We start from the raw sequence: 27,482 nt of genomic DNA, 5'->3' as shown, positions 1-27,482 counted from the left end.
CCTCATTCATGGGAGCAAACTGGCTACTGTAAAATGGCTCATATACACACATTAAAATTTCCAGAGCAACAGGGTCTCTATGTTTCAGGTTCCGGACCTATATGTTGAGCTTCATGGTGACTGGATCACATCTGAAGGAATTCATTCATTCCTGAGACAGTCATATGCTAATGAAGACAGTACCTGGTCCAATCACTGTGACAGATGGAGGTAAATTTATGCCAAGAAAAATCCACCTCAGATTTGAGAGAGGAATGGTATTTATCATTCCCATGTAATCTACATGTTTTCTCTAAAATCACAGGGATAAATTTCCCCAAAGGAAAACCTCATAGCTATTGAGTATTAGTGAAGAAGAAAAATGGATGAATCCTAAGCAGTCAAGCAGTGAATATTCACTATAGACACAGTTTAAGTTTGTTCATTAGCAAGCAAAAATTATTCTGTGCCCTGGATTTTTTTAAAGAAACTTGTGAAGGGTCAAAAACAAACCAATAGTCTATTACAAGAGTGAAGAAAAGGCAAGTGGAACAGAGCCCATTACTAAGAAAATCCATTAATGAATATTAGTGAATACGAAGACTAAATGATGTGGAGGGCTCTCAAACCACACATTCATTCATTCACTTATCATTTATGGAGTATAAACTTTATGCCAGAATATGCTTAATATAACAGGATCCTTGACCTTAAGGAGTTCGTTCGATCAGGAATTATAGAATTAAAATACAAGTGAAAAGTCAGCAGTATTGCACATCAGAGCGAAAGTAGAATAGTAAAACAGAGTGAAAATAATGCCACATGTAAAATCTAGTGGAGTCTTCAACACATCCTTTAATATTCCCTCCACACCTAACACTTCTATAATGCAATCTTTAATATAAAGCAACCCAGGAACACTTATTTCCAATCAAAAGATTCCTGAGAACAGTACATTAAAAAGCAAATGGAAGAATAATTTATCTTACTCTGGCTGCAAACTCTAAAAAAAAAATATGAAATAATCCTGAATTGTTTAGGGAAAAAATGGATCATTGTTGTTTCAGGGGGCTTTTATGTGCAAAATACATTGGATAATGATGTGAATTATTTTAAGCTATTATATTCTGTGACCATCTGGGGAAATAATTTGGGGGATAAATACAGCAGAAGTATTAAGAGAAAGGACACTAAAAAGGAAAAATAGCAGACATAGTTGATTCTTTTTGACATTTTTTACAGTATAAAAATCATCATCCTTGGTCCATATCTCAGTGATAATGCTGAAAAAATTCTAATCATTTTATCATTATTCCCAGCAGTGTCCTGGAGCTCCAATTCTAAGGGCAGGGCTTTCTGTAAGCATCTAACATGAAGATATAACTGAGAGAAATTTTGAAGAAATGGTTTCTTCACATGAAGTATACTTGATAATAACATTTTAATGTAATATTGACATTTCTAGTTTTTAACTCTGTTGGGCAGAATCTTGATAGAAAAGAAAATCACTTGTGACAGCTTCAGCATGAGTGTCTAATATCTTGGCAATTTAGCCCAGTTTTATCCTATATCAGAGGTACTTCATCAGAAAGGAACTAAAATATCCCTCATGTTTTACAGAAGAAAGTCATTCCTCATAACAGATAATGCTAAAGTTGTCTTAAAGCTATTAACTATTACTGAGAGAATATTGTGGGAAATATTAGTGGTTTATTTTCGGATGATTTTAGCATATAATTTAATATATGTGTGTATGTATATAAGGCTTCCCTGGTGGCTCAGTGGTCAAGAATCTGTGTGCAATGCAGGAGATGCAAGAGACATGGGTTCAATCCCTGGGTCATGAAGATCCCCTGGAGGAGGAAATGGCAACCTACTCCATATTCTTGCCTGGAGAATCCCATGGACAGAGGAGCCTGGCAGGCTTCAGTTTATGGGGTCACAAAAAGTCAGACACGACTTAGCAACTAAACAAAAACAATATATATATATATATATATATATATGTATACATACATTTGTGTAGGCAAGGAGATCCAACCAATCCATTCTGAAGATCAGCCCTGGGATTTCTTTGGAAGGAATGATGCTAAAGCTGAAACTCCAGTACTTTGGCCACCTCATGCAAAGAGTTGACTCATTGGAAAAGTCTCTGATGCTGGGAGGGATTGGGGGCAAGAGGAGAAGGGGACAACAGAAGATGAGATGGCTGGATGGCATCACTGACTTGATGGACATGAGTCTGAGTGAACTTCGGGAGTTGGTGTTGGACAGGGAGGCCTGGCGTGCTGCGATTCATGGGGTCACAAAGAGTTGGACACAACTGAGCGACTGATCTGATCTGATCTGATATACACACTATTTTGGTCAGAGTATTGATGTATCTATTTAAACTGAATTGGTATGCTTTAGTCAAGCAGCTGAGAAGTTGAGTCAAATCATGACATCTATGATCCGTATGACATTTACAGTTGGACAGAGGACTGTCTGCAGGCTCATTATTCAGAGTATGGTCCCCAGACCAGCAGCTTTAGAATAGGCTTGGATCTATTAGAAATGCTAAAATCCAGCCCCTTGGCTCTTTGCATTCTAACAAGGCAACTAAAGCAGAAACTACATCAAGGGATCTCAACTCCGGCTCCACATAAGAATCACTAAAGGTGCTTTTTTTTTTTTTTAAATGATAAGTAACTTTTATTAAACATTTGCTGTAGTCTATTTTTTATAATCTTTTATACTGGTTTAGTTGATATACAATATTACGTAAGTTACAGATATTTAATATTCACAATTTTCAAAGATAATACTCCATTTATAGTTATTATGAAATATAGGTTATATTCCCTGTGTTGTACAATATATCCTTATAGCTGATTTTATCCAAAATGTTTCACTCTCCAGTCTTACCCTGGACCAGTTAAATTAGATTTTTTAAAGGCAAGACCAAGGCATGGATAATTCTAAATACTCACCAAATTATTCTAATGCCCTGCCAGATTTGCAAACTGTAGGTCACACAATGCCCAAGCAATCTGTAAATTCAGTGTATTCTGAAAGGACACAAAGGAAGAAAGTCAAACCAATTACTCTGCATTTGGTACCGCTTTATAAATGATTGATTTTTTTTAACTTTTAATAAGTTTGCTTAGCTACTGTGTGAACACAGCCTATTATGTCTCCACCTGCCCACAAATTTGTATTGCAAATCAAGAAAAGGAACATGTTGCTATCTCAATTCATTAAAAGAAGATTTTAGATTTGTTTTTCAATGTTACTTTCTTTTGCCAACCTTTTTCTCCAACCTGACAAGTCTGAACACTAAATCTCAGACACTGCATGTTTAAACAGCTGCACGTCTGGGTTGTGTGTGCATGCTCAATCTCTCAGTCATGTCCCACTCTTTGCAATTCCATGGACTGTAGGCTGGGAGGCTCCTCTGTCCATGGACATCTTCAGGTATTACTCATCCTTTTCTCCATGAACTCAAGTCTCAGTTTATATCTCAACCATCCCCTAATCACTGCCACTCAAATGCGTTTTCCCTTCCCTGAATTCCCACGTTGCTCAGGACATCTATCATGTGCTCTCATTTTATGGATTTTTAAAAATATTTTATTTATCTGTGCCAGTTCTTAGTTGTGGCACAAGGGATCTTCAATCTTCATTGGAGCATGTGGGATCTGTAGTTGGGGCATGTGAGCTCTTATTTGTGGCATGTGGGATCCAGTTCTCTGGCTCCTGCATTGAGAACACAGAGTTTTAGCCACTGGATCATCAGGGAAGTCCTTCACTTTATGATTTTGCCTTGTTGGTTCAAGTTAGTGGAATACAATCGACTGATTCCTACATACAGCCTCAAGTATGAGAAATCTATTCCAAAATCATATATATGAATAAGAAAGAAAAACATAAACCATAGTGTCAGGGGAGTGTAATCTCTTTGGTTCTGTCTCATCACAACAAAAATTTGAAGTGACGGATGTTAAAGCCCTCGGTGCGTCAAAGCCCTCAGACAGTCTGTGTTATAGTTCTCGGACAGATCAGATTTATTTAGAAAATAAAGAAAAATACATCATTGAGGCGTGAGGACATGTAGACCCAAAAGATGCGATGAGGAGAGAGAGAGAGAGAGAATGAGCACGCGCGTGGGGGAGAGAGAGACCCCTGGCCCTTTGGCTCCTCTTTTTATATGTCTTTTCCTCCCCCGGGCCTGCCCTATGTAAATTGGGCTAGCCAGGAATGCTGTTTGTTCTACCTCAGGTCCTCACTCCAGTCCTTGGACCTTCCTTTCTTCTATTTTCGCGGGCTTTTCCCTTCCTTGTCTTTTAGCCACCGCCATTCTGGACTCCTTTTTCCTATTCAAACTTTTGGTAGTCATTGTTCTTCCATCTTACAGATGAAAAACCTGAGTCTCAAAGAGCCAAGGTTGATAGGCTAATAAGCTTTGACACTAAGATATTTTTCCCAAGGCTCTCTGACCCAATGTCCAGAGGAAGTTTGATTTGCTTTTCTTTGAGTGTTATGTATATTTTAATATATTATGGCACTTTAATTATAGTTCTGGGGGCAGGTTCAGAATATGAACACACTAAAACATAGTAAAAGAGGACTCATCCTTAAAATCCATGTCCACTCTAATCTTTGGAGTGAGCCCAGTGATTCTTTTTTTTATTGTACACTTACTTGGTTTCTTTTGTCAGAAAATTATTGAAGCTTGAGCAGGAAGGGAGGTGGTCTTATTATGCTTCTTTCTTTAAAATTCCTTTTTAATATGCATGTAATACCTTAAAACCTTTCTTGTGAAAAAAAAAAAAAGAACATTATAGATGTGGATAAACTTTCTTGTCCAAGACACTTATCTTGTACCCCACCCAATCTACATGCCTTCCTTCCCTCAGCAGTCATCATTTTATCTGTGCACACTTTTTAAGACATTTTAATTTGTAATACTTATGTATGTGGAGAAGGAAATAGCAACTGGCTTCAGTTTTCTTGCCTGGAGAATCCCATGGACAGAGGAGCCTGGCAGGCTACAACCCATGAAGTCTCAAACAGCTGGATACTGAGCACACACACATACACACACACACACACACATACACATGCATCTATATGTAAATAAATCTATCAATCTATCTATATATGATATATTATGAAAAATTTTGATGATTGCAAGTGCTGAAGTGTTGATCATTATATTGGAAAAACATATGACTCTTGAGAATTAAGTTTTATTTGTATGTTTAAAATCAAAGACCTGGGAAGGAGATCTAATTCAGCGTCTGACAGAACTAAGATTCAAAATTATATCTCAACCTTGTGGAATAATACCCTAAAGCTAGAAAGAATAAAAATTTAGCCAGCATAAATATTAAAGCCCTGCACAAAGTATGAGTAACAAATGGAGAATTCTGATTTGATGTTGGTTTATATGGAAAAACTTAGTGTTTTGCTGATCACAGACTCAAAATTTAATAAAAATTCTAATACTATGAAAAGTCCATAGTTCTTATCTCTAAAATAAGATTCCTTTAAAAAATATCAGAAATTAATCCAGAATATCTAATTTTAGAAGGAAAATACAGTAAACTAGTAATTTTTAAATGTGGGACTCCTTTTGTGATTTGTATTTTTCTTCTTTTTCATTAAAAAATGCCAAGTAGAAGGAAATTCTTTTTCTTCCCTCAGTACAAATGCCCTAATTTTTACCACAGTACAAAATATCCATTAGGATTTCAAGGTCCTATGATAAGATACTGCAATAGTATTCCTTCCCAATATTGATGTCTTGAATAAAGGTCTTGCCCTGTGGAATTAAGTCTCACTCAATGTAAAGCTAATTATCTATTATGATTACATATTTTAGTGAAGAGTATTCATACTCCACATTCTGTGCTGGAATGAAACTGGAGGCAGGGGACTCAGGGACATTATCTGCATGAGACACGAGCATTCTCAATCTTGACTGCTGCCTGATTTTTACTTTGACACGTCACAAAATAGATTCTCCAAACAAGAAGATGTAGAACATCTTATTTCACTGATTATCTGAAAAACTTGACCTATGTTTGTGGTGGTCTTCTTGTGATTTTAGATATGTAAGTACTGACTGTATAGGATACAAGAAAATATAGGTTCTGAGAGAGAAATCGATGTTCCTTTCCAAAGGAAGACAAACACTCTCTTCATTTATCATGAATTTGACTGATCCAAATACATCGGTGACCATGAGTCTTGACCTTTTTCTATTTATTCTAAATTAATATCACTTCATGCATAAGCATACTAAGTATATCAGAAAATGAAACTTTGAGGGATAAGGAAGAAGCTGAGTCAATGGAGCAAATGTATTGATGTGTTTTTAAGAACTCCAAACCATGGTTTTATTTGAATTTATCTCACTCTGCCCTAATGTCCACCGTAGCACATAAGGAGAGTCAAGGTCTTAACTTTATTACTGACTTTTTTCAGCAGCATCAGACCAATAATATGTGTTTATCTACTCGCCTGTGTTGCTCCAGATAGAGTAAGTAGCTCATTGTAATTCTCCCCTCCAGGTTTCCTTCCCTAAGGACATATCTATATCTCGGATCTGTCTAATTAATCAGGATGTGAAGAATAGAAAATTGTGAAACAGTCCCTATGCTCATCGTGGCTAGGCTTTAAAAAGCTCAATAAAGTTTCTGTCTACATTTTCTTGTTTATACTGTGGAGTAAAATGTATCAAACAGGCAAAGATTTGTGGCAACAGAGATGGTGCCTTTGCGCAATAAAACACATACTGTGTATCAAACAAATATTGTACCACTTCTATGAAGCTGACATTGGAATGACATTGTAATCCTGGCCATCTGTCTTCCTCCTCTAGATGTCGATGAATGTGCGGTGGTGAATGGAGGCTGCCAGCAGCGCTGTATTAACACTCTGGGCACCTTCCACTGTGAATGTGATACGGGATACAGACTCCATGCTGATGAACGCACCTGCATAAGTGAGTAAATATTAGAACCAGCTTGAAGTCGTTTTCAATGAAAATCGACCTGCTCTTGTAGGGGCAGAAAGAAAAGGTTTTTCTATTGTAAAAATACCTATAGAAGCTGACAGTGTTCGAGTACAATTCTCTCTCGTAGAATAAAAAGAAAAGATATCTTGCTATTAAAAGACTAAAAAGATGGGGAAGGAAATAGAGAAATTAACATTCACAAGCAAACTCAGATTTCCAAATGTGTGGCTGTTTCCATAGGGCATCTTTTCTGCCACATGTAGTAAAGTATAAATTTGTTAGTTGTTGTTTGTATACCAGTTCAGCACAGACTCTCCATGAAGAGAGGAGGCTATAACAGTCACTTACTCATTTCAAACCAGAATCAGAATTGGACTTGTGATTATAATAGCAAAAATTATAACAGATTATACACCAAGGAGCTTATGGTTGCTCAAGAATATTTAAAGCTACACACATTAAATCTGAGGTTACTATATACTTATTGTGTATCAGGATGTTCTTAGATATCAGTTTGGGGTGGTAGAATTACTATTTTAAGTCTTGGTATGTTTCTGAATTTTATAAATTTGCTAAAATGACTTTGTACACAGGAAAAAGTATAGAATCCTGTATGATTTATAAATGTTTTTTAATTGAAATGTTTTTTCATTGAATGATGAGCAAGCACATTTTGATTTCATCCCCAAGTCCCTTTAAAAAATATCTATTACATTGAAAGAGTAGCATGTTATACAACAACATTTAATTGCTGGTTTAATTGGTACAGGGCTTGTTAGCTTGCCCATTTACTCAAAATTATTAGCATTTTATAGATATTCTATAATTATGATGTTTCAAAGAGAAAACAGCCAGTTTTGCTTAACTTCATTGTTTATACTCTCTCTTTTTTGTAACATATCTTATAGGAAATGAGAGAAAGCCAGAGGAAACAGGTAAAGATATCCTAGTCATAGATCTGATTTTGATATGAGAGAATAGAGGTTTGGGGAGCAAAAAAAGGCTTTTCCAAAGCTGAGTGAACATGCAGATAGAAGCCATATCGTAGTAGTCAGGGAACTCAGTATCGTGATAACTGTATCTACAGCAAGCACCCTAGTGGGACAGCAGCTCATGTATATTTATTTAGTCCCTGAACTACTCCCTTGTTTTTTGCAACTTGACTGCTTGTTGCAATAGGAATCCCTTTCCCATCTCCATCTCCAGCCCCAACCTGTAAGGACGTCAGCTATTGCATCCTTAAACTGCCACCCTAACTTCTCTCAGGCACAAAATGTTTCAGAACAGGATTACCAATACATGCAGATGTGGCATTTATTGGTAAAGGTTGACTTGGTGAATGTTTGTGTCTTATATAAAAATACTTTGCAAAGTAATGCATTATATAAATCTATGATATCTGATTTTTGCAGTAAAGCAAAATGAATACTCTAGTACCCAACTAAAGTACTTTTTCAGGTGTAATTAATTTTCTAAACTATAGCAGTTATTATCTGCTGCTGCTGCTATGTCACTTCAGTCATGTCTGACTCTGTGTGACCCCATAGACGGCAGCCCACCAGGCTCCCCTGTCCCTAGGATTCTCCAGGCAAGAACACTGGAGTGGGTAGTTATTACCTTTTTCTTAGTAAAATTATTAATCTCTTTCCTTGTTCCTCGCCATCATTGCTCTAGAAGTTTTCAATTTTTGTTTCAGTGAAATCAGGTCAAAAGTAGACTTGGATAAGAATATTATGGTTTATCTTTTCTGTTTCTATTCCTTAAAAGCAAATTTCTATTGTACAAATACATGGATACTATGGCAAGAGGGTAGTCCTCATCTCTGGAGGAAGGCATGGCAACCCACTCCAGTATTCTTGCCTGGAGAATCCCACGGACAGAGGAGCTGGTAGGCTTCAGTCCCTGGGGTCGCACAGAGTTGGACGTGACTGAAGTAACAGAGCGCTAGCAATAGGGTATTTGTAGCTCCACAGACTGATCCTCTTTTATGCAGAATTTCAACGCAGTGTACAACTTAAAAACTAAGATAACAACAAGTATGGATTTCATGATTGCATAATTTTAAAGCTTTTCACCCATTGGATATCATTCTACAGAAGGACTGGATTGAGAGCCCAGGAAGTGACCTTTATGGAAATTTTCATGTCTTTCTCCTATGAGTATATTGAAATTTTGGTTTCAAAGAATGGTCCTAAAAATCTCAGTTGACACAACTACAGCAGTCTTGCTAAAATGAACTCAAGAAGAATTTAAGCACTTTGTAGTTAAATACTCATAATGTGAGCTTGAGGATAAGAACTGTTTGTCTGCTTAATTGTTTTGAAAGAAAGAATGTTATATAGAGAACTGAGTCTTACTTTGGTTTCTATTTTAAGTAAATTTGTAGGAAGCGTCAAATATTTTAAAACAAAAAATCAAATTAGCTCACATCCCCTTTGGAATTTTTTTACCTGGCAGGAAACTGAGAATGATAGCTGATGCTTACCAGGATATTGTAGTAGACAGAAATTAATCATGACCTGTGGGAGAGTCACAGAGGAGAAGGTGAAATTATAGAATTTTATGATTCCACTACTTAGAGTACTTGAAATTAGGTGTCTTCGTTTCTTCCCTCCTCCCTACCTTCTTTCTCTTCCTTTGCCCCGTTCTGCCCATCAGTCAGAGGCTTAGGTTAGTGTGAATTTTTGAGCCTCTGGTGTTTTTTGCACTTTCTCTTAATTACAGCTACAGCAAACTTCTTGTACTCCAAACCCGTACAGAATTTAAGATGACTTCATTTCAGGAAAACATGCTGTCTCTAAGGACTGTGCACTTGTGGTGACATATGGCCAGCAGTTACTGGTCAGCCTCTGCCAGATAAAGTTATACAAAGTGGTGTTAAGAGAGGGGGTCCATAATATCCAGCTGCAGTGTACAGGCCGCTTGGCTCCCCATGTAGTACTGCCTGCACTGCTGATAAAATATGATCCCAGTAAAACTGGAATCTTGGCCTCAGTGACCCTCAGGTTGAGTACCTGAATTTGTTTGCAAATTTTTGGAGTGCATGTCATTTTTCTGGTGGTAAGGGCTTATTATTTTCATCAGATTTTTAAAGACATCTATAATGCTTCAGAATACCTCCCATATACTTTTGCCTTAAGATGGTGCTTCTTTAAAAGGTGTATATGTAGGAGGATTCCATGATACTGTTACATAATGATACAGTCACACAGCTCTGTCAATGTGAGGCAAAGCTTGTCAATGACCGCTTCTCCTTATAACTTCCTTTATAATGGAATTCTGGGCCAGAAGTCTAGGTCCGTGACCTTGGGCAGCACAGTTACACCTGGTTGATGAAGAGTCCAGACCCAGCATGGGAAAGCAGTCAAAATAAAATTTTGGCTTTGCTATCAGTATTTGCGTTCAGATTTGCTTTGCTATCAGTATTCTCCATTAACACAGATATTACCAAATAATTTATATACTTTTAAATTTCCCTTTACTTGGAAACCAACAGCTTAAAAAATAGAAACTAGATTTAGCAACGACCTGAAAAACAGAAATATTCATATTAGTCCACCATTGACTCTCATCCATGGACCAGAAACAGTGGCCCAGTGGACTCCCAGTTGTCGCATGTCCTTTAGCAAGTCCCTTAATCTCTCTTCACCCTGTATTCCTTATGTGGGAAGTGTAGAAATTGGACAAAATTACTGCATCTCCAAAGTATTTTAATATTATGGGGTTCCCCAAATTACTAACTTGTTACAAATCATCTGTTAACCTGTATTTGTTAAAATCCACTGGATTCTGTAGAATAATTATTTTATAGAGCTTGTATTTTATTTGAAAAGTATTTAAAGAACTTAGACTTTAGGCAGTCCCACATACAAACAGTGTGTGAGAATTTTATATCCAGTTTAATAAAAATATAAAATGAGAATTTTATATCCAGTTTAACTTAAATGTTCTTAAAAAAAAAAAAACAATAATTATATTCTGGTCCTTTTTGGAAAACTCTGTTTTATATATCATAGAATCTTATTTTGGAGGAATTCAAGGACTAATCCAGCCTAGTCTACCTGAGAGATGAAAGATCAGAGATCCAAAGAAATCTAGTAAATTTTACTCTGAAAATAAAGGAAATTAATTTTCAGAAAAATCTGGCTAACTTCACTTTTTATCAAATGCTTTAACATAATTTCTGATAAATACTTTTAAAGACTAAGAAAAACCATAAAAGTACTATGAAATGAAATTCTTACATTCTATTTTAGTGGAGCTCAGGGTTAAAATAATGTATTTTCATGACAGCTATTGATGAAAGAAATCCACCTGATATTATCACCCTGTAAGTACAAATTTATCACTTCTCTCTTATATTTCTATCATATGCTGCAATAAACCTAACTACATTCAGTTCTGCAAGTAAGTTATGCCCTTTTCTGCTTCCACACCTTACCTTATTCAACCTAGACTCTAACCCCCAAGTCTCCACCTGTCAGAACTCTACTTACCAAGTTCCATGTTCAATGTCAATTGGCCTGTTAAGCCTTCTCAGGTGACCCCAGCCAAAAGCATTCCTTCTTTTTCTTCTAATACCATATAATTTAATGTTGCCTGAATGACACATTATACCATATAGTTTTATATGTGTGCAGTTTGGATTCAGACCAAATGAAAGACACTAATGACCTTCTAATTATCAGCTTTCACAGGAGTCTTTTCCATGCCTTTTTCAATGGCCTCTGACACTGTTAACCACTCATTTTTCTAAATCTTCCTCTTGACTTCTTGACAGCACAATTTTCACCTTTGACTGCTGCTTCTCTCTACTTACATTATTGTTACCTCGTTCTGACTTTTGATTATCTTCTTTCATCACTATGGACTGAACTATGTCCCTCAAATGCATGTTTTAAAGCCCCAAGTTTCAGCATGATGGTGTTTGGAGGTAGAGTCTTTGGGAAATAATTAGGTTTAGATGAGCTCATGCATGTGGAAGATCTCATGATATTGGTGCTTTAATAAGAAGAGATACCAGAGAGATTGGGCTCCCCACCGTACCAGGATCTGGCTGAATGGCAGCCATCTGAAGCCAGGAAGAGAGCACTTACCAGAAACCAAACCATACTAGAACCTTGACCTTGAACTTTCCAGCTTCCAAAACTGTGAGAAAATTAATTAAGCCACCCAGGCTGGAGTATTTTGTTACAGAAGCCCAAGCAGACTAATGTACTTCTCTTTTCTCCTTTATTCCCCCTTCTCTAGTCTATCTCCATTTAATTCTACCTTTAGACAAAAGTCTAAATGTTAGCTATTATCATGCTGCTGCTGCTGCTAAGTCGCTTCAGTTGTGTCCGACTCTGTGTGACCCCATAGACACACACCCAGAGAGCCCACCAGGCTCCTCTGTCCCTGGGATTCTCCAGGCAAGAATACTGGAGTGGGTTGCCATTTCCTTCTCCAATGCATGCATGGTAAGTTGCTTCAATCATGTCCGACTCTGTGCGACCCCATAGTTGGCAGCCCACCAGACTCCTCTGTCCACAGGTTCTGTAAGCAAAAACACTGGACTGGGTTGCCATTTCCGTCTCCAGGCTATTATCATAACAAAATGTTAAAAAATATAAGGACTTTACTCAGATGGATTTGCTTGTTGGGGAAAAAATTCAAACTTGCAATATTTCTAGCTTTTGGACCCTGGACAAAAAAAATACATTCTATTTGATAGCTTTGCAGATTTTCTCATTGTTGACAGGCAGACTTTAGTAGATATGACTAAAAATAAGTAAGGATAATGTAGACTAAACTTTTATTGCCAGTGGATATTTTTTAGGAGCCAGAGGCTAGACACCAAAATAATTTAATTACCCAAAATTTCTGTATTTAGCTGTGTAATTTGCATTTAAAGTAACTTGTAAGATTTTGTCTATACTTTGTTGTACCTCACAAAGTCTTTGTCTTTCTATTTTTTGTAACAACCTTGTTAAAAATGCTCAGCTCAAATCTCCATTCATAATCATGTCCTTCTTCTGCTATATTTGTTGAAATTAGCCTTCTCACAGGGGTGAAATAATTAAATGATTGAAAGTTTTAATGCTTGCATAGTTCTCTTACCTCTCTTTCATGCCTTCAGCACATGGGTTTATTAACATGTGTACTCACACATAAGCAAATGGAATCACTGGTGTCTGCACAGAGAAACCTCAGATAAACAACATTTTAATTATTTTAGTCTTCAATACAAAAATTCTTTATTTCCACTTGCTGGAAATGGTCAGGAACTGTTTTTCTTCAATGGTTCCTTTTTGTTCTCACAAAATGAGTTGGGGGAAAGGAAGAACCAAGGTTACCTGGAGGCTGTAAACCAAAGGTATTTCTGTATGTTGAAATGTGAAACAGTAGAATCAGAGGTCATATTTTAATTCTAAACAAACAGAAGTTAGGTGTCATGAAGAGGGTAGATGTACAGCCTGGAAGCTTGATTAAACAGATATTCTTAGTAAAATTTTGAGCTTGAATAAATTTTCTTTCATCGGATTTTTATGTTTCACATTTTAAGATAATACTAACCTTAGTGTTCTTGCCTAGAGAATCTCGTGGACAGAGGGGCCCGGTGGGCTGCAGTCTATGGGGCCTCAGAGTCCAGCAAGACTGAAGCGACTTAGCAGAAGCAGCAGCAACCTTAGAAAAGGATTGAGAACACAATTAGATGTGGTGGTCTTCACATAATAGATTCTTTTGTTTTTGGTCTCAGTGTTCTGATCCATGATGTCTAGGTTTTATTTGATAAAAGGAGTGGAAGATTCTTTCTAGGGAATGCAAAGAGATTGCTCTCAAATTGGAGATAAAAGAAGTTAAAGACTTTCATTGTAACTACCTTTCTATTAATTGCATTATTTATGAAGACAAATTAGAAACAGAATTCATTTCATATGACAGCTGATGTCTTGAATAGGGCTATGTCAGGTTAAAAAAATTGTTTAGTTTGTCAGGTGGATGGCATCTCTCAGTCATTATCAAATTCATCGCCCTCGCAATATTAATCACTTTTGTGTGCTAGGTGATAAATTTAATTCTCCAAAGTTGAATTTAGGGAACACATCTCTTATGCCCTCCTTGTCCCCATCTGTGGCCTTGAAAAAATATCATGAACTTTCCAAGGTTTTATCCATTTTGTTGATGATTAACCCAATTCAAAACCTTTTCCCAAATTCAATGGATTTTAGGAATGCATTTAGAAATCTTTCCTTTTCTACAGTTTTTCTATAGTCTTCAGACTTAGGAAGACATGTGTGACTTTGGACTTTCATTTAACTGTTCAGTTATTCCATTTCTCCACATGTAGGGATTGGTGCGGAAAAATTACAGCACAGGTAAAATCCTTAGTGCAGGGCCTGACACAGAGCAAATAATCAGTAAAAATTCGATCATGATATTAGTTCTATACTTGCAGTTGGCTGTGTGAAAGTCATTCAGTCATGTCTGACTTTTTACAATCCCATGGACTATACAATCCATGGAGCTATCCAGGCCAGATACTGGAGTGGGTAGTTGTTCCCTTCTTCAGGGCATCTTTCCAACCCAGGGATCAAACCCAGGTCTCCCACATTGCAGGTAGATTCTTTACCAGGTGAGCCACCAGACTAAATAAAATTATGAAGAGTCAGACACTCTAATTATTAGTATAAGCTTACTTTGCTGATCAAATGGTTTCCTTTGGGCATCTTGGTTGCTAGCTTTTTAGCAAACATACGTTGATTCTTTTTTTTTTTTTTACTGGAATATGATTGCTTTACAGTGTTGTGTTAGTGTCTACTATACAGTGAAGTAAGTCAACCATGTGCATACATATATCCTCTACCTCTTGGACCACACTTCCACCCCACCCCCATTCTTTCAACAACTCCCTGTTTCACTTTTCTTTCTTTTTTGCATTTTGGAGTTTTAAAGCAATATTAAAACTATATTTTCATTGTATGGTAAAATATTCTCATTTATCACTGGGTTGAAGATTTATATCTCCCTGTTTCCCAAAGCACTGGAGGCAGCAAGCTTTAGGCAGCTTATGCATTTTCATAGGGTCCAAAGAGCAAAATGACATGAAACAGAAAATAGGACTGCCTCCATCTAAAAGAAGCGAAAGGATTAGGTGCTTGCAAATACCAGATATGAACGTAACATTTAAATCCAAATCTAGTAACCTGGTATAGCGTTCTAGTGACTGACAAGAGCCACATGGTTTAAACCAGGTTTGCATTTTCTTACAACAATAATCTTAGAGGCATTTTGTAGAAAATTCAGTGATTTCAAAATCTCTTAAGGTATGCATTCCTTTCATTATGCAGAGAAAACAGAAAATTTCAGCTAAGAGCCCACCCAGCTTTTACTCCCATCTAGAACTTTTGATATTATTAGTAACTCTCAATACTGTCTGCTTTACTCTTCACTGAGAAGGAAAGCACTCTGATGTTATTTCAAGCTAATCCCATCCTGCCCCACCTGAGAACCTTGCTCAAAATTTTGAAGGTGGATGGAAGGAAAAGACTATTGTTGTTCAGTCACTAAGTTGTGTCCAACTCTTTGCGACCCCATGAACAGCAGCATGTCAGGCTTCCCTCTCCTTCACTGTCTCCTGGAGTTTGCCCAAACTTGTCTGTTGAGTCAATGATGCCATCCAATCATCTCATCCTCTGTTGCCTCTTTCTCTTCTTACCCTCAGTCTTTCCCATCATCAATGTCTTTTCCAATGAGTCAGCTCTTCACATCAGGTGGCTAAAATATTGGAGCTTCAATTTCACTATCAGTCCTTCCAATGAATATTCAGGGTTGATTTCCTTTAGGATTCACTGGTTTGATCTTGCTGTCTAAGGGTCAAAGAGTCTTCTCCAGCACCACATTTCGAGAGTATCAGTTCTTGGGCACTCAGCCTTCTTTATATGAAAGAGCTTATGGAGTCATCACAGAAATGGAAGGGAGCTGGGAGAGTTGTGTCTTGTAATCCACAGAGGAAAGAATGTCAGAAAGAAAGGAGAGGTTGTTACATTCAAGGTTTAAGTAAAACACCTGAAAAGTGGTCCTTGAAATGCTCGATGGATAATGTATGGATAACCCTGGCAAAATTAGCTTTAGAGAAGAGTTTTAAAATAGAAAGATATTGATTATAGAAGAGAAAGAAGGGCATATTAGGAGCAAGGTTTTCTATCTTAAAACAAATCTCCTCCCTAAAACTACTTTTGCCAGACTCGTTCATACATTGTCTGCTGATAATTTCAAGGAATACTTTTCAAGCATTCTTGAACATCCTGAAAGTAGTGACTGCTCCTTCCTTTCTTCCTGACTTTCTCTCCTCCTTGTATTGTAGGAAACAGCTTTCTCTTGGTTCTCTTCCATCTCTGTGATAACTCCCTAACCTTTCTCATACAGTCTTTCCCCTCTGTCGAACTCTAAAATTTTTCTAGATCTTCAGAGTTCTGGTTTTGGCCATTTCTTTACTCCCTCCTCTGTGATCATATCCACTGGCAAAACTTTACCCACTCTAATTAGCTACATATGGATGAGGTCCACATCAATATTACTAAATCAGATCACTCTCCTTGTTCTCTGAACTCAGAGATCCAGCTACTGCCTGAAGCCCTTATTGAGGACCTGAGGCTCTCATTGAGGGAGTCTCCAGCATTAGAAACTTAGTGGGCCTAAAATTAAATATATCTTCTTTCCTACCCTCCACCTCCCAAATTTCTTCTTCTCTGAGTAGTAAGGACAGCTCAGGTCACCGTTTTACCAGGGCAGTCTAGTGTATCTGAAGTTACTCATGACTCCTCCTCTCTCTTCCTCCTACCATCAAGCTCTCCAGTAAAACCAATGGGCAGTTTCTCCTCAACATCCCCCAAAGAGCTGGCTTCACTGTGACCACTTTCATTCATGTCCTCATTATTTCTTACAGAAAGGTTTGCTTTAATTGCTTCTTTCCTGATATCATTCTTCATAACTGACCCCTTCAATCAATTATCTAAACTAATGCCAGAGATATCTTTTGAAACTATAACTTAAAAATTATTTTACCATCCTTAAAACCTTTGTTTCTCTATAGCTTTTAGAATTAACCCAAAATTTTTACTATGGTTTACAACATGCTTCAGGGTCTGACTCTTTGTTACTTCTGTCTTACTTGCCATATTGTGACTCTGCATTTCATACTCCAGGCTCAGACACACTGAAAATTTGTAGCATATAAAGTGTGCCAGAAGTTTCCACATTCCTACACCTTGGTCTTAGCGTTCCATCTGTCAGACACTCCCTGTTTCTGCCCGTACTTGTTGCCGGGTTTCAGTGCAAGTCCATACTTTCCCCTTTCTCATTTGTCTCTAACTCCCCTCACCTGACTCCTGTCTTTCAAGACAAAGGTTAGAATCACCTTCTCTGAGGAGACTTTGCAGATCTCTTCTCATACTTAGAATCCACATTTGTCACCTGTCTTATAAGATTTATAGATGCTTTCAATGGTGGGACACAATATAAAGACACTCAGATAGATGACAAGAAGAACCTTTGTTTTTTACAGCTCCAAATAAAAACTCCCTGGTGGCTCAGACGGTAAACGTCTGCCTGCAGTGCAGGAGTCCTGGGTTCGATCCCTGGGTTAGGATTATCCCCTGGAGCAGGAAATGGCAACTCACTCCAGTACTGTTGCCTGGAAAATTCCATGGACGGAGGTGCCTGATAGGCTACAGTCAGTGGGATTGCAAAGAGTCATACACGACTGAGCAACTTCACTCCATCATCATGTCCTGCATTGCCAGCAAATTCTTTACCATCTGAGCCACCAGGGAAGCCCTATATGTGGCAAATGGTGCAGGTGGTCAGGCTAAACTCACAGTCTTCCTGGGGTTTAGGTATTTTGAATAACTCCACTAGCCCCCAGGAAGACTGTGAGTCTAGAGACCTCCAGCAGTTGACTTTTTGTATATCTTAACTCTGGAATGTCTGATAAGGGAAGTAGTTGGGGTGGGGGCCTAGTCTGTGAAGGGGAAGAGGGTTTTGAGCCATGACTTCAAAACAGCATTTGTGAAATATTACATCATACACCTCATAGAGTCAAGGACAACTCTCTAATAGAGCCTCTCACAGTGGATTAGAAAGGCTTATTGTCTATCTCTCCCACTAGCATGTGACTGAAAGTGTTTACTTTTATTAAATGACTCTTTTTATTCAGTGTTTAAAATATGAAGATCCTTGTAATAAATTATACTTTGTTTAGAAGTATGAGCATTTTGCCTCTTATGACTCGTTTTTCTTTATTAGATAAGAAGAATTATACAGTACATGATTTTGGCTCCTAGAAAACCCAGCATTAACTTGAAGGGTTAATTGCCGAGACTTTTTAGCCTATATTCCTAATGTAGCTTTCTCTACTCCATTTCATAACATGGTTCTTTGTTTGCTGCAGTGGTTATTTTTTGTACCTTTCCCCTTCCTTTTAAACTATAGCTTTGGTGGTTCTATTATAGGTATATTTAGACCATACATAGCCACAAGTTATCTGTGGAAGTAAATGGAATATAAATGGAATAAAGCTAACTAAATCCAAGTCTAGATTTATCACCAAGCGTCTTGTAAAAGCATCATGGACAGAATTTTAAATCCCAGATTTAGCAAAGATATGAACCTGCCATTCAGTGGGATGGTCTACCTATTGGTTCTCTGAAATCCCAGGTCTTGCTGTCAATGTCAGAGCATGTGAGGACATCAGACTGGCCTTCATACAAGAGTGGGTAGAGTACCTAGGGCTTTGTAGACCTAGACCTTGATGCAGAGCAGCCAGTTCATAAAGACAGAATATATGTATGATTATACATGGGAGTCAAGGGCATAACTCTGGTAAGAATCCAGGGTGTCATTTCCAATCATTTCCTTTTCACAGGAGAAGGAATAAGACACAAAACCCAAGGGAATGGGCTGGGACACTATTTGGAAGTCAGGCTGTGTACGGAATCTTCAGGAGATACATACATATTCTGAGAATTTGAGTTCTGCAGGCAAGTGGAGGTGTTGTCTATAAGCATAGGCACAGAATAGGGTTCAAGTTTGAGCCAAAGAAGGAGATAGGCAGGAAAGAATCGAACTCTGACATAGAAGACTTTTCAGGGATCATCTCTTTAATAGTCATAAGACAAGAATATAACCATTGACCTAACAATCAAGATCCCATGACTCCTGCCCCTGCAGGCTTGCTGGTTGGGTGGATTAAGGCTACTGGGATGTGGAACATCCCCAGGGAAAGGCAAGTCTCCTCAAGCTTGGTCCTCTGGGTTGACATTCATCCAGAGGCGGAGCAAGCCTAGTCTTTCTTCAGGTATATTAATTCATTGAGACATCAAATTATAGAATCTAAGTAATTACAGTTTGGGAGTAATTTTGGTTGTGTCCATTAGTAATACTAACCACCATAATTTTTAAAATTTTATCTCTAAACCTCACAACAACCTTAAGAGGTAGATATTATTACTCTCATTTTAAAGATAATGAAAGCCAGTTTCACAGAGGTTAATACAGCCTTGGAATCACAGGCTTTGGTTTACAGCCCTATAGAAGACTGCTCTGAAATCAATAAGCACCATGAGGAAGTAGGCTGCAGTGTACTTTATACTTTTTGAAGGGGAAAAGAAGTTGAGTACGTCTGCCATGTAACCTTTGCTAAGCTTCTCTCTTCTGGGCTATGTGATATGGTAATTTAATCCTATTTCATCCCAAGTTTGGAAATTTAAGAAGATTCTCTGTGTTCCCTCTTGAAAATAAAAATTGGCTCCTTCTGTAGACTCCCACACTGGTTGGTCTGGGCTGTGGTGGGCTGGCCTCTGTCTGGGCAAGAACACAAGTCAAACTCTTAAGCGTTCACAACAGAATGTCAACCTTGCCTCCCCAGTGTCTGGTGTCCAAATCTTATAGGTCTCACTTCAATTGAAAACGTAGAGATGCTGCTCTACAGGCCCGTGTTAGAGGATTTTGACTGTGAATTGAATGGGAGCCAACATTCATCCAAATCTCCCTTAAGACATCTGATATACAGAGTGCATAGTGGGAAGATCATAAGCCTTGGCACCAAACAACTCTAAGTTAGAATCCCAGCTTTGCACCTAACAAGCTGTGTGAATGTGGGGACTGTTTTTACATGATAACAATGACTAATATTCATAGAGTGTATGTTATCTATTGGGGCACAGTGTTATGTTTATATTCACTGTTTCATTTACGCTTCGTAAAACACTGTGGGGTGGATACTCCTGTTATTACTCTTTTAGCAACGTAAAGAATGAGGTTTGGAACGTTTAAGCAACTTGAGGAAGGACACTCAGCTTGTAAGGGGTAGATATGGGATATGCCTTTTAGACAGAGCTGATCAATTGAATCCAGTTCTGAAAACAAACATTTGTTCAAAGGAAGGTGTTTGGATGATCGGACTTACTGTTAAAGCATTTTAAGGAAAGAAAAGATACCAATTAAAATTTAAAGGGTTCATAATGGAGTGCTATGTGGAAAATGGGTTATAAATCAAGGAGAACAAGTCAAGCTTATTGCCTTATGGCTGGTGAGCGATCCTGGCACTTTGGACTGTCACAGTTAAGAAACTCGGAAGCTACAGGAGTTTTACCTATGTATATTCAGCCGTATGAATTTTTTAAAGAAATATATCAAGACAAAAAAATTATTCTGATGACTCTCTTTTTTACAGACTTTTTAAAGTTTTTAATTTTCCACTTTTATTTTATATTGGAGTCTTTATTTTTGGGTTTCCTTGGTGGCTCATACAGTAAAGAACCTGCCTACAATGCAGGAGACCTGGGTTCAATCCCTGGGTCAGAAGATCCCCTGGAGGAGGAAATGGCAACCCACTCCAGTATTCTTGCCTGGGAAATCCCATGGACAGAGGACCCTGGTGGGCTACAGTCCATGGAGTTGTGAGAGTCAGACACAACTGAGCAACTAACACACACACACAGAGTTGATTTACAATGTCGTGTTAATTTCAGGTGTACAGCAAAGGGATTTAGTTATACATATACATATATCTATTCTTTTTCAGATTCTTTTCCCTAATAATATAGGTTAACACAGGGTATTAGCTATATGAATTTTATTTTACCAAAAAAGTCATATAAACAATATACAAATTTGTAGTTTAATTTTTCAGAGTTTTTTTAAAATAAGTTTTATCAAAATCATTTTAACCATTTGTATATTCATTCTAAGAACATAAGATTTGCATCAAATTATAAAGTTTTGCTGTATTATTTAATAACAAACCTAATGACTTGTAACAAAGTAAAAAGAAAGGCATTCCAAGGTTTGTTATTGTCTGACATTGTTTAAATTTTGATTTGAAGGTTTTGTATTGTATGGTTTCACATGTACTAGAAGCCTTTATTATGTTGATCCCTACCAAATGAAATTCACAGATTATGAACCAATAGCAATAAGAGTGACTGTTACTTGTTATAACAGGCAAAGAAACTTTGCCTGTTACTTTGCCATAATCTCAGTGCTCACATTCGTTTATTTGAGAAGTGAATATAGTATATGGCTCAAACTTGTAGTAATTGCAGTAGAATGGTTGGATTGATTTTTCTGCCACTAATATTTTTCTCTGTCGTATGTTGGAAAAATATTTACAATTTCAATTTTCTCCTGAATTCAAGGGAAAAGAATGCAAATTTTATTACTTTATCAAACTGACTAATTAGTCCTCTTTGTCTAGAGGGAATGCTCTGATTCCTACAACTCACATTTTTAAAATTTCTTAAGTTTGAAAACAGTTTAGTTTCAACCTGGCCTTATATCCAAAAGAAAATAATTTAACAATATTATGTATTTCTCATTATAACTTTTATGAGAGACCCGTGGTATAAGAACTACACTATTTCATCTCTTAGTATTTCCATGAGGCTAGTGATGATTTTACTAAGTGCCATATCACAAAAGTATCAGAACAATGAATTAAAACCAGAAAGAAAAAATTGTGTATTAGTCCTTGAAGCCGCACTCTGAATGTCAAAATAGACTGTCTTGGTTTTTCAAACAGTTGATTAAACTCACAGTACAAGGAATTTAAATTTGTATGGAATCATCGAAATAGAAAATATAAGATGTGGAAGAATAGGTTTCCTTCATTCCAATGACTGACATATTTGCTAACCCCTCTCCTTGTAGAAAGCATAAATTAATAAGTGCTGAATCTCAAATTCAGTAGGATACATCCTACCTTGGAAGCAAGAATTAGGAGAACAAGAATAATTGATCTTCCACGTGACCCATTAAAACAGGTCTCATTTAATGCGATACTGTTTAAAACTGTGTCTCTTTCAAGTAGGCTAACCTGAATGTAGGCCCCCTTTTTTGCACTTTACAGCAAAACTGAGCAATTCCCTCAACCATCCCGATCAGAGGACCTTGAACTGAGAGCACATGTTTAATGATGCCTGGACTAGCTATTGATTAAACACTGACAATGTTCAGAGGAATTGAGAATCAAAAAGCCTCCCCATGGCCAACTCTGCCATGCTCACTTCTTAATAGATGGCAAAGGAGGATTCTAAATGAGATCTGCTGCCCTGCACATCCTCAGAACTCCACAGGCAGTGGGATTAATTTCTGCTTTGCAGTCCTTTGGAACTACCATGTCTAAAATGTCCAAAATGAATACAGATATCCATCCTTCTTTATTTCCTTATTTCTCCTTTTTAGGAAAAATTTTTCTCTTATGAATTTAATGCATAGAGTGATACTGCTTTAAATGTGGAATGATGAAAGCTCACCATTAATTAAAACATAAAGAATTGGACAAATCTTGGGACTATAATTTAAGTTGGATAACTCCATAAATCAAGCAAGCAAACAAACAGAAAGGTTAAAAGAAAATAAAGAATAAGAGTAACTAAAAAGGAGAAAAATGATTTGAAGTCAGAACTAATAGTCACACTGTCATTGCTCTGTTAAATTGGTTAGTATCCAGAGGCTTAGATTATTTTTAGGATATTCTTTTGTCTGGGTAGGAGATTGTGACCCAGAACTGTGAAGTGAGGTTGTTTCTATACTTTAAAAAATGTGATTTTCAATGATGGAACCACCCAACTGTTTTACCTTCAACAAACATTGATGGAACCCCTAAAGGGTGTCAGGCACGTGGCTTGATGCATCCCTTTTAAAGTTATTTAATCCTCCCAACGAAGCTGTGAAATACACATTATAATCATTTTAAAGATGTGAAAACTGAAGCTTGGAGGAATTAAATAAATCTCCTATTATCAAGCAATCAGTAAATAGACAAGATTTAAGTCACACTGCTAGAAACAGTTAGAGCAAGGATTTAAATCCAGATATTTTGAATAATATTCTGTTAAGCTCAATACCATATAATACCATCTTTAGTTGAATAATATACATTTAATGAAAGATTTTGTGGGAACCTCAGATTTATTTTATTGCTTTATTTTTATTTTCTGATTTCCTAAGGATTACATACCTTGGGTAAAAAATTTCTGGAAGTGAAATAATATAAATAGGGAGAGAATAAAGGGAATCACAAACCCTCTCACTCGGAAACAGTTCTTGTTATTTGGACTTCTTTCATTTCAGTTTTTTCTCTTCTTTACTGAGACCATATCACCTTTTGCTGTCTACTCCTATAAGAGCACTCATAGTGCACACATATACACACATACACGTGTGCAACCTTAATGTATAATAAGCTAAAACTATTTGTAACTGACTTTAAGGCAAATACCTTTTGATATTTACATAAATATACATATCATGGAATGTTTTTCTTTGCCAAGTAATACTGACAGTGTATATTTGCATATATTATCTGGATATTTTTAATTATTACTGTTTTCTAGGCAAGATTTCAAGCAGGAAGATTAAAGTAAAAGAAGTTAAAAGAAAGCATATTTTTAAAAATTCTTGAAATCTCTTGCCAAAATGTTTTCAAAATTTTAATATGATTTCTTGATCCATTACCACTATGATAGTTCCTGTCTTATTCTTACTAGCATCACATTTTATTGTCCTTTTTAGTGTTCACTCTCTCACACGCTAGTAAAGTCATGCTCAAAATTCTCCAAGCCAGGCTTCAGCAGTACATGAACCATGAACCATGAACCATGAACTTCCTGACGTTCAAGCTGGTTTTAGAAAAGGCAGAGGAACCAGAGATCAAATTGCCAACATCTGCTGGGGAGCTCCAAAATCACTGCAGATGGTGACTGCAGCCATGAAATTAAAAGACGCTTACTCCTTGGAAGGAAAGTTATGACCAACCTAGATAGCATATTCAACAGCAGAGACATTACTTTGCCAACAAAGATTCATCTAGTCAAGGCTATGGTTTTTCCTGTGGTTATGTATGGATGTGAGAGTTGGACTGTGAAGAAGGCTGAGCGGCCAAAGAATTGATGCTTTTGAACTGTGGTGTTGGAGAAGACTCTTGAGAGTCCCTTGGACTGCAAGGAGATCCAACCAGTCCATTCTGAAGGAGATCATCCCTGGGATTTCTTTGGAAGGAATGATGCTAAAGCTGAAACTCCAGTCCTTTGGCCACCTCATGCAAAGAGTTGACTCCTTGGAAAAGACTCTGATGCTGGGAGGGATTAGGGGCAGGAGGAGAAGGGGACGACAGAGGATGAGATGACTGGATGGCATCACTGACTCGATGGACGTGAGTCTGAGTGAACTCCGGGAGTTGGTGATGGACAGGGAGGCCTGGTGTGCTGCAATTCATGGGGTCGAAAAGAGTTGGACACGACTGAGTGACTGAACTGAACTGAATTTGATAAGTAAACCATGTGTGTTTTTTACTTTCTTCATTTAGTTCAAATTCTAAAAGTATATGTGTAATTTGTGTCTTTTATCAGTTTTTTTTAATGGTACTTTTTCTAATTTTAATTTTTTGTGAATTTTGTCTATATATATATATATATATATATATGTATATATAGTGCTTTATAGAGCAAGTGTAATCATCTGTTATACTTATTACAAATATGTTGTCATAATTTTTCTGAGCATAAAAGCAATATATATGTGTATCACAATTTAGAATACGTATATATAAGAAAAAAATGGAAAAGACTAAAAAAATCAATATCATTATTTAGAATTTACCATTATCAACATTTTTCTTATACTGCTGGAAATTTGGGTATTGAGTCCTAGAAAGCTAATGGGAATATACTAGAAACAAATCTAACGGAGATTCCATGTATTTCAGCACTTTTGCTGTCTATCTATCTACCTATAATCTATCACCCGTATCTATCATCTATCTATTTCTCTAGTATTAATCAATTATCTAGGTAATCTTAAGAGTTTTTGAACTATTACTGCCTGTCCTCCTTTCTCAGCAGGTGAGATTCTGTCTTAATAAGTGTAACATAAGGGAAAGCCAGAACTCCGAGGGAATGATTCATCAGAGGGTTCCAGCCCTCTGTATTCCCTAATTCTAACACTACCATGCTTCATCGGCACTGACATACCTGCTGCATGACAGTGAGAGTCTTCTCAGGGCCTCACAGCTGGTGCAGAAGAAATTCTTTGCAGAGGATATGCTAAACACTGAGGTTTTCTAGCCAGTATAACCAAGCAACTGTTCAGAGAAAAACTTCTGGCCTTTCATATGGTTTTATTCAGGAAGGGTCTGTGACCACATTAATTCAATATATATTTAAAGTTTGGGACATTAGTGGATAATCATTTCCAAGATATTATGCAAAAATGCATAATTTTAAAAGCCTAAAAGTATTGATCTTAAAGAGGAAATTTTGAAGAGAACAATTAGACAAGCATAATCACCAATCTTCAAAAGGAACTATTAAGATGATACAGAATTCCCAATTTTTGGCTATAGATTTGGAAACCAATTTCTTAAGAGAGCCGTGTAAGCCTTGAGGAGACAGTTGTCCTCATTTTGCTAAATTCAACCTTTTCCTACAATGCAGAAAAATGACAAAGTGGAAGATTCTTGAATGTGAGTTAACATACACTTCTTTTTCTTTCCCAACAGAAAGGTAATCATACTTTATATAACTTTCAGCAACTCTTTTAAAATTTAATATGCACCCTCTTCCATGTTATTATATATTTGATAAAATCATTTTAATGACTGATACCCCTTTTTCTGTTAAATAATTTCTTTAATGATTTACCTGTTTGTAGATTTTTTTGTGTGTTTTCTCTCTCTGCTGCTATAGTGAACACAGTAACTGCTAAGCACATTTATGCCAAATCTGAATATTTCCATAATTATTTCTTTCGTATGAATCAAGATACAAAAAATGATGACATCAGAAATTATATTTATTGTCAACTTGTCCTCCAGAAAATAACAAGTTAGGTTTCTATCAGCCATATTTTAGGAAAACCTGCTCTTTTTCATTATGCCCAAAGAAGAGCTATACAATATATTTTTTTTCATCATTTCCCGGTGGGATTGGTGTCATTGCTTGGGTTCCCTAAAAACAGACTCCAAGATTTTTGTGCAAAAGATTTACTAGAAACAACACAAGTGAAGGGTAAGGTTAGCAAGATAAGATAGAGGGAGAAATTGGAGTACAATACTTCAACAAGGGTTCTACTGACCTTTTAAGAGAATTTGAGAGCTGGGGTGTCCCTTCAAAATTGTCCAGTCTTGAGGCAAAGCAACTGGGACTCAATAGCCCATAACAACCTGCAGCCTGACCTGGGAGGGGCATGACCTTAAATGAGGAGTTTCCCTTCAGCTGAGGGCTGCTCTTCTGGAGAAGAACTTGGTTGTGAGCTGTGTGCTGACATGTCCAGAAGTTGAGGACTGAGTGTGGTTCAACTGAGTGATGTTGCTGGAGCTGCTACTGCACACCATGCCTTGTGCCACTCAGATCTACTAGTTTTGTATAATGACTAGTCTTCCAGGCTTATGGTTGCTGTCTTTTCCAGGAAAATTGGCAAGAGTAAAGTTAGTGAAATGAGCTATAGTCCCTGCACTGAAGCTGGTCTTGAGGTTGAAATTGATGCTTAACATCCTTCTCATTGCAGGCCTAGATTTTCCTCACCCTCCTTCTTTTACCAAGTATCATAGGTAGAGAACTCTGGAAAACAGACTCTGAGATGTGCATATAGGACATTTATTGAATAGAGTTCTTGGGGACAACACATGTGAGAGATGAGGGAAGCAGAATTGTGTAAGTGGATGAATGAATTGAGATGCAATTGCAAGAGACTCGGGCAATTTTCTGGAAATGTCAGAGCTAGAGTAGTTTTTCAGATTGGCCCCAGCTTTGGAGAAGGCAGCAGGACTTTGTACTCTAACACTGGGCTAGTCATTAGGTGAAGGCTGCTAGAGCAGGGCATGTGACCTTGGGCAGGATGTCTCTCTTCATTTAATGACCCTTCTGGAAAGGGACACAGCTGAAATCTGTCTGTTGCCAATACCCCTAGGAGCTGAAGTAATGAGAATTTCAGTCCCAAAATGGAATCTGGGCAACACACT

General features: G+C 37.2%; 1 protein-coding gene across 1 annotated transcript in view; it reads left to right on the top strand.

The window, feature by feature from the left end:
• Positions 1-27,482, top strand: part of LOC102265950 (multiple epidermal growth factor-like domains protein 6) — a 694,000-nt gene that overhangs the window by 511,518 nt on the left and 155,000 nt on the right. The window contains exon 7 of the mRNA XM_070360521.1: positions 6,848-6,970. Coding sequence (XP_070216622.1) covers positions 6,848-6,970 — 123 coding nt within the window. The remainder of the gene's footprint in view (positions 1-6,847; positions 6,971-27,482) is intronic.

This window comes from Bos mutus, chromosome 1, assembly GCF_027580195.1.
Source record: "Bos mutus isolate GX-2022 chromosome 1, NWIPB_WYAK_1.1, whole genome shotgun sequence".
NCBI classification, from domain to species: domain Eukaryota; kingdom Metazoa; phylum Chordata; class Mammalia; order Artiodactyla; family Bovidae; genus Bos; species Bos mutus.
Note: the sequence above shows the minus strand (reverse complement) of the source record. Positions and strands in the feature narration are given on the sequence as shown.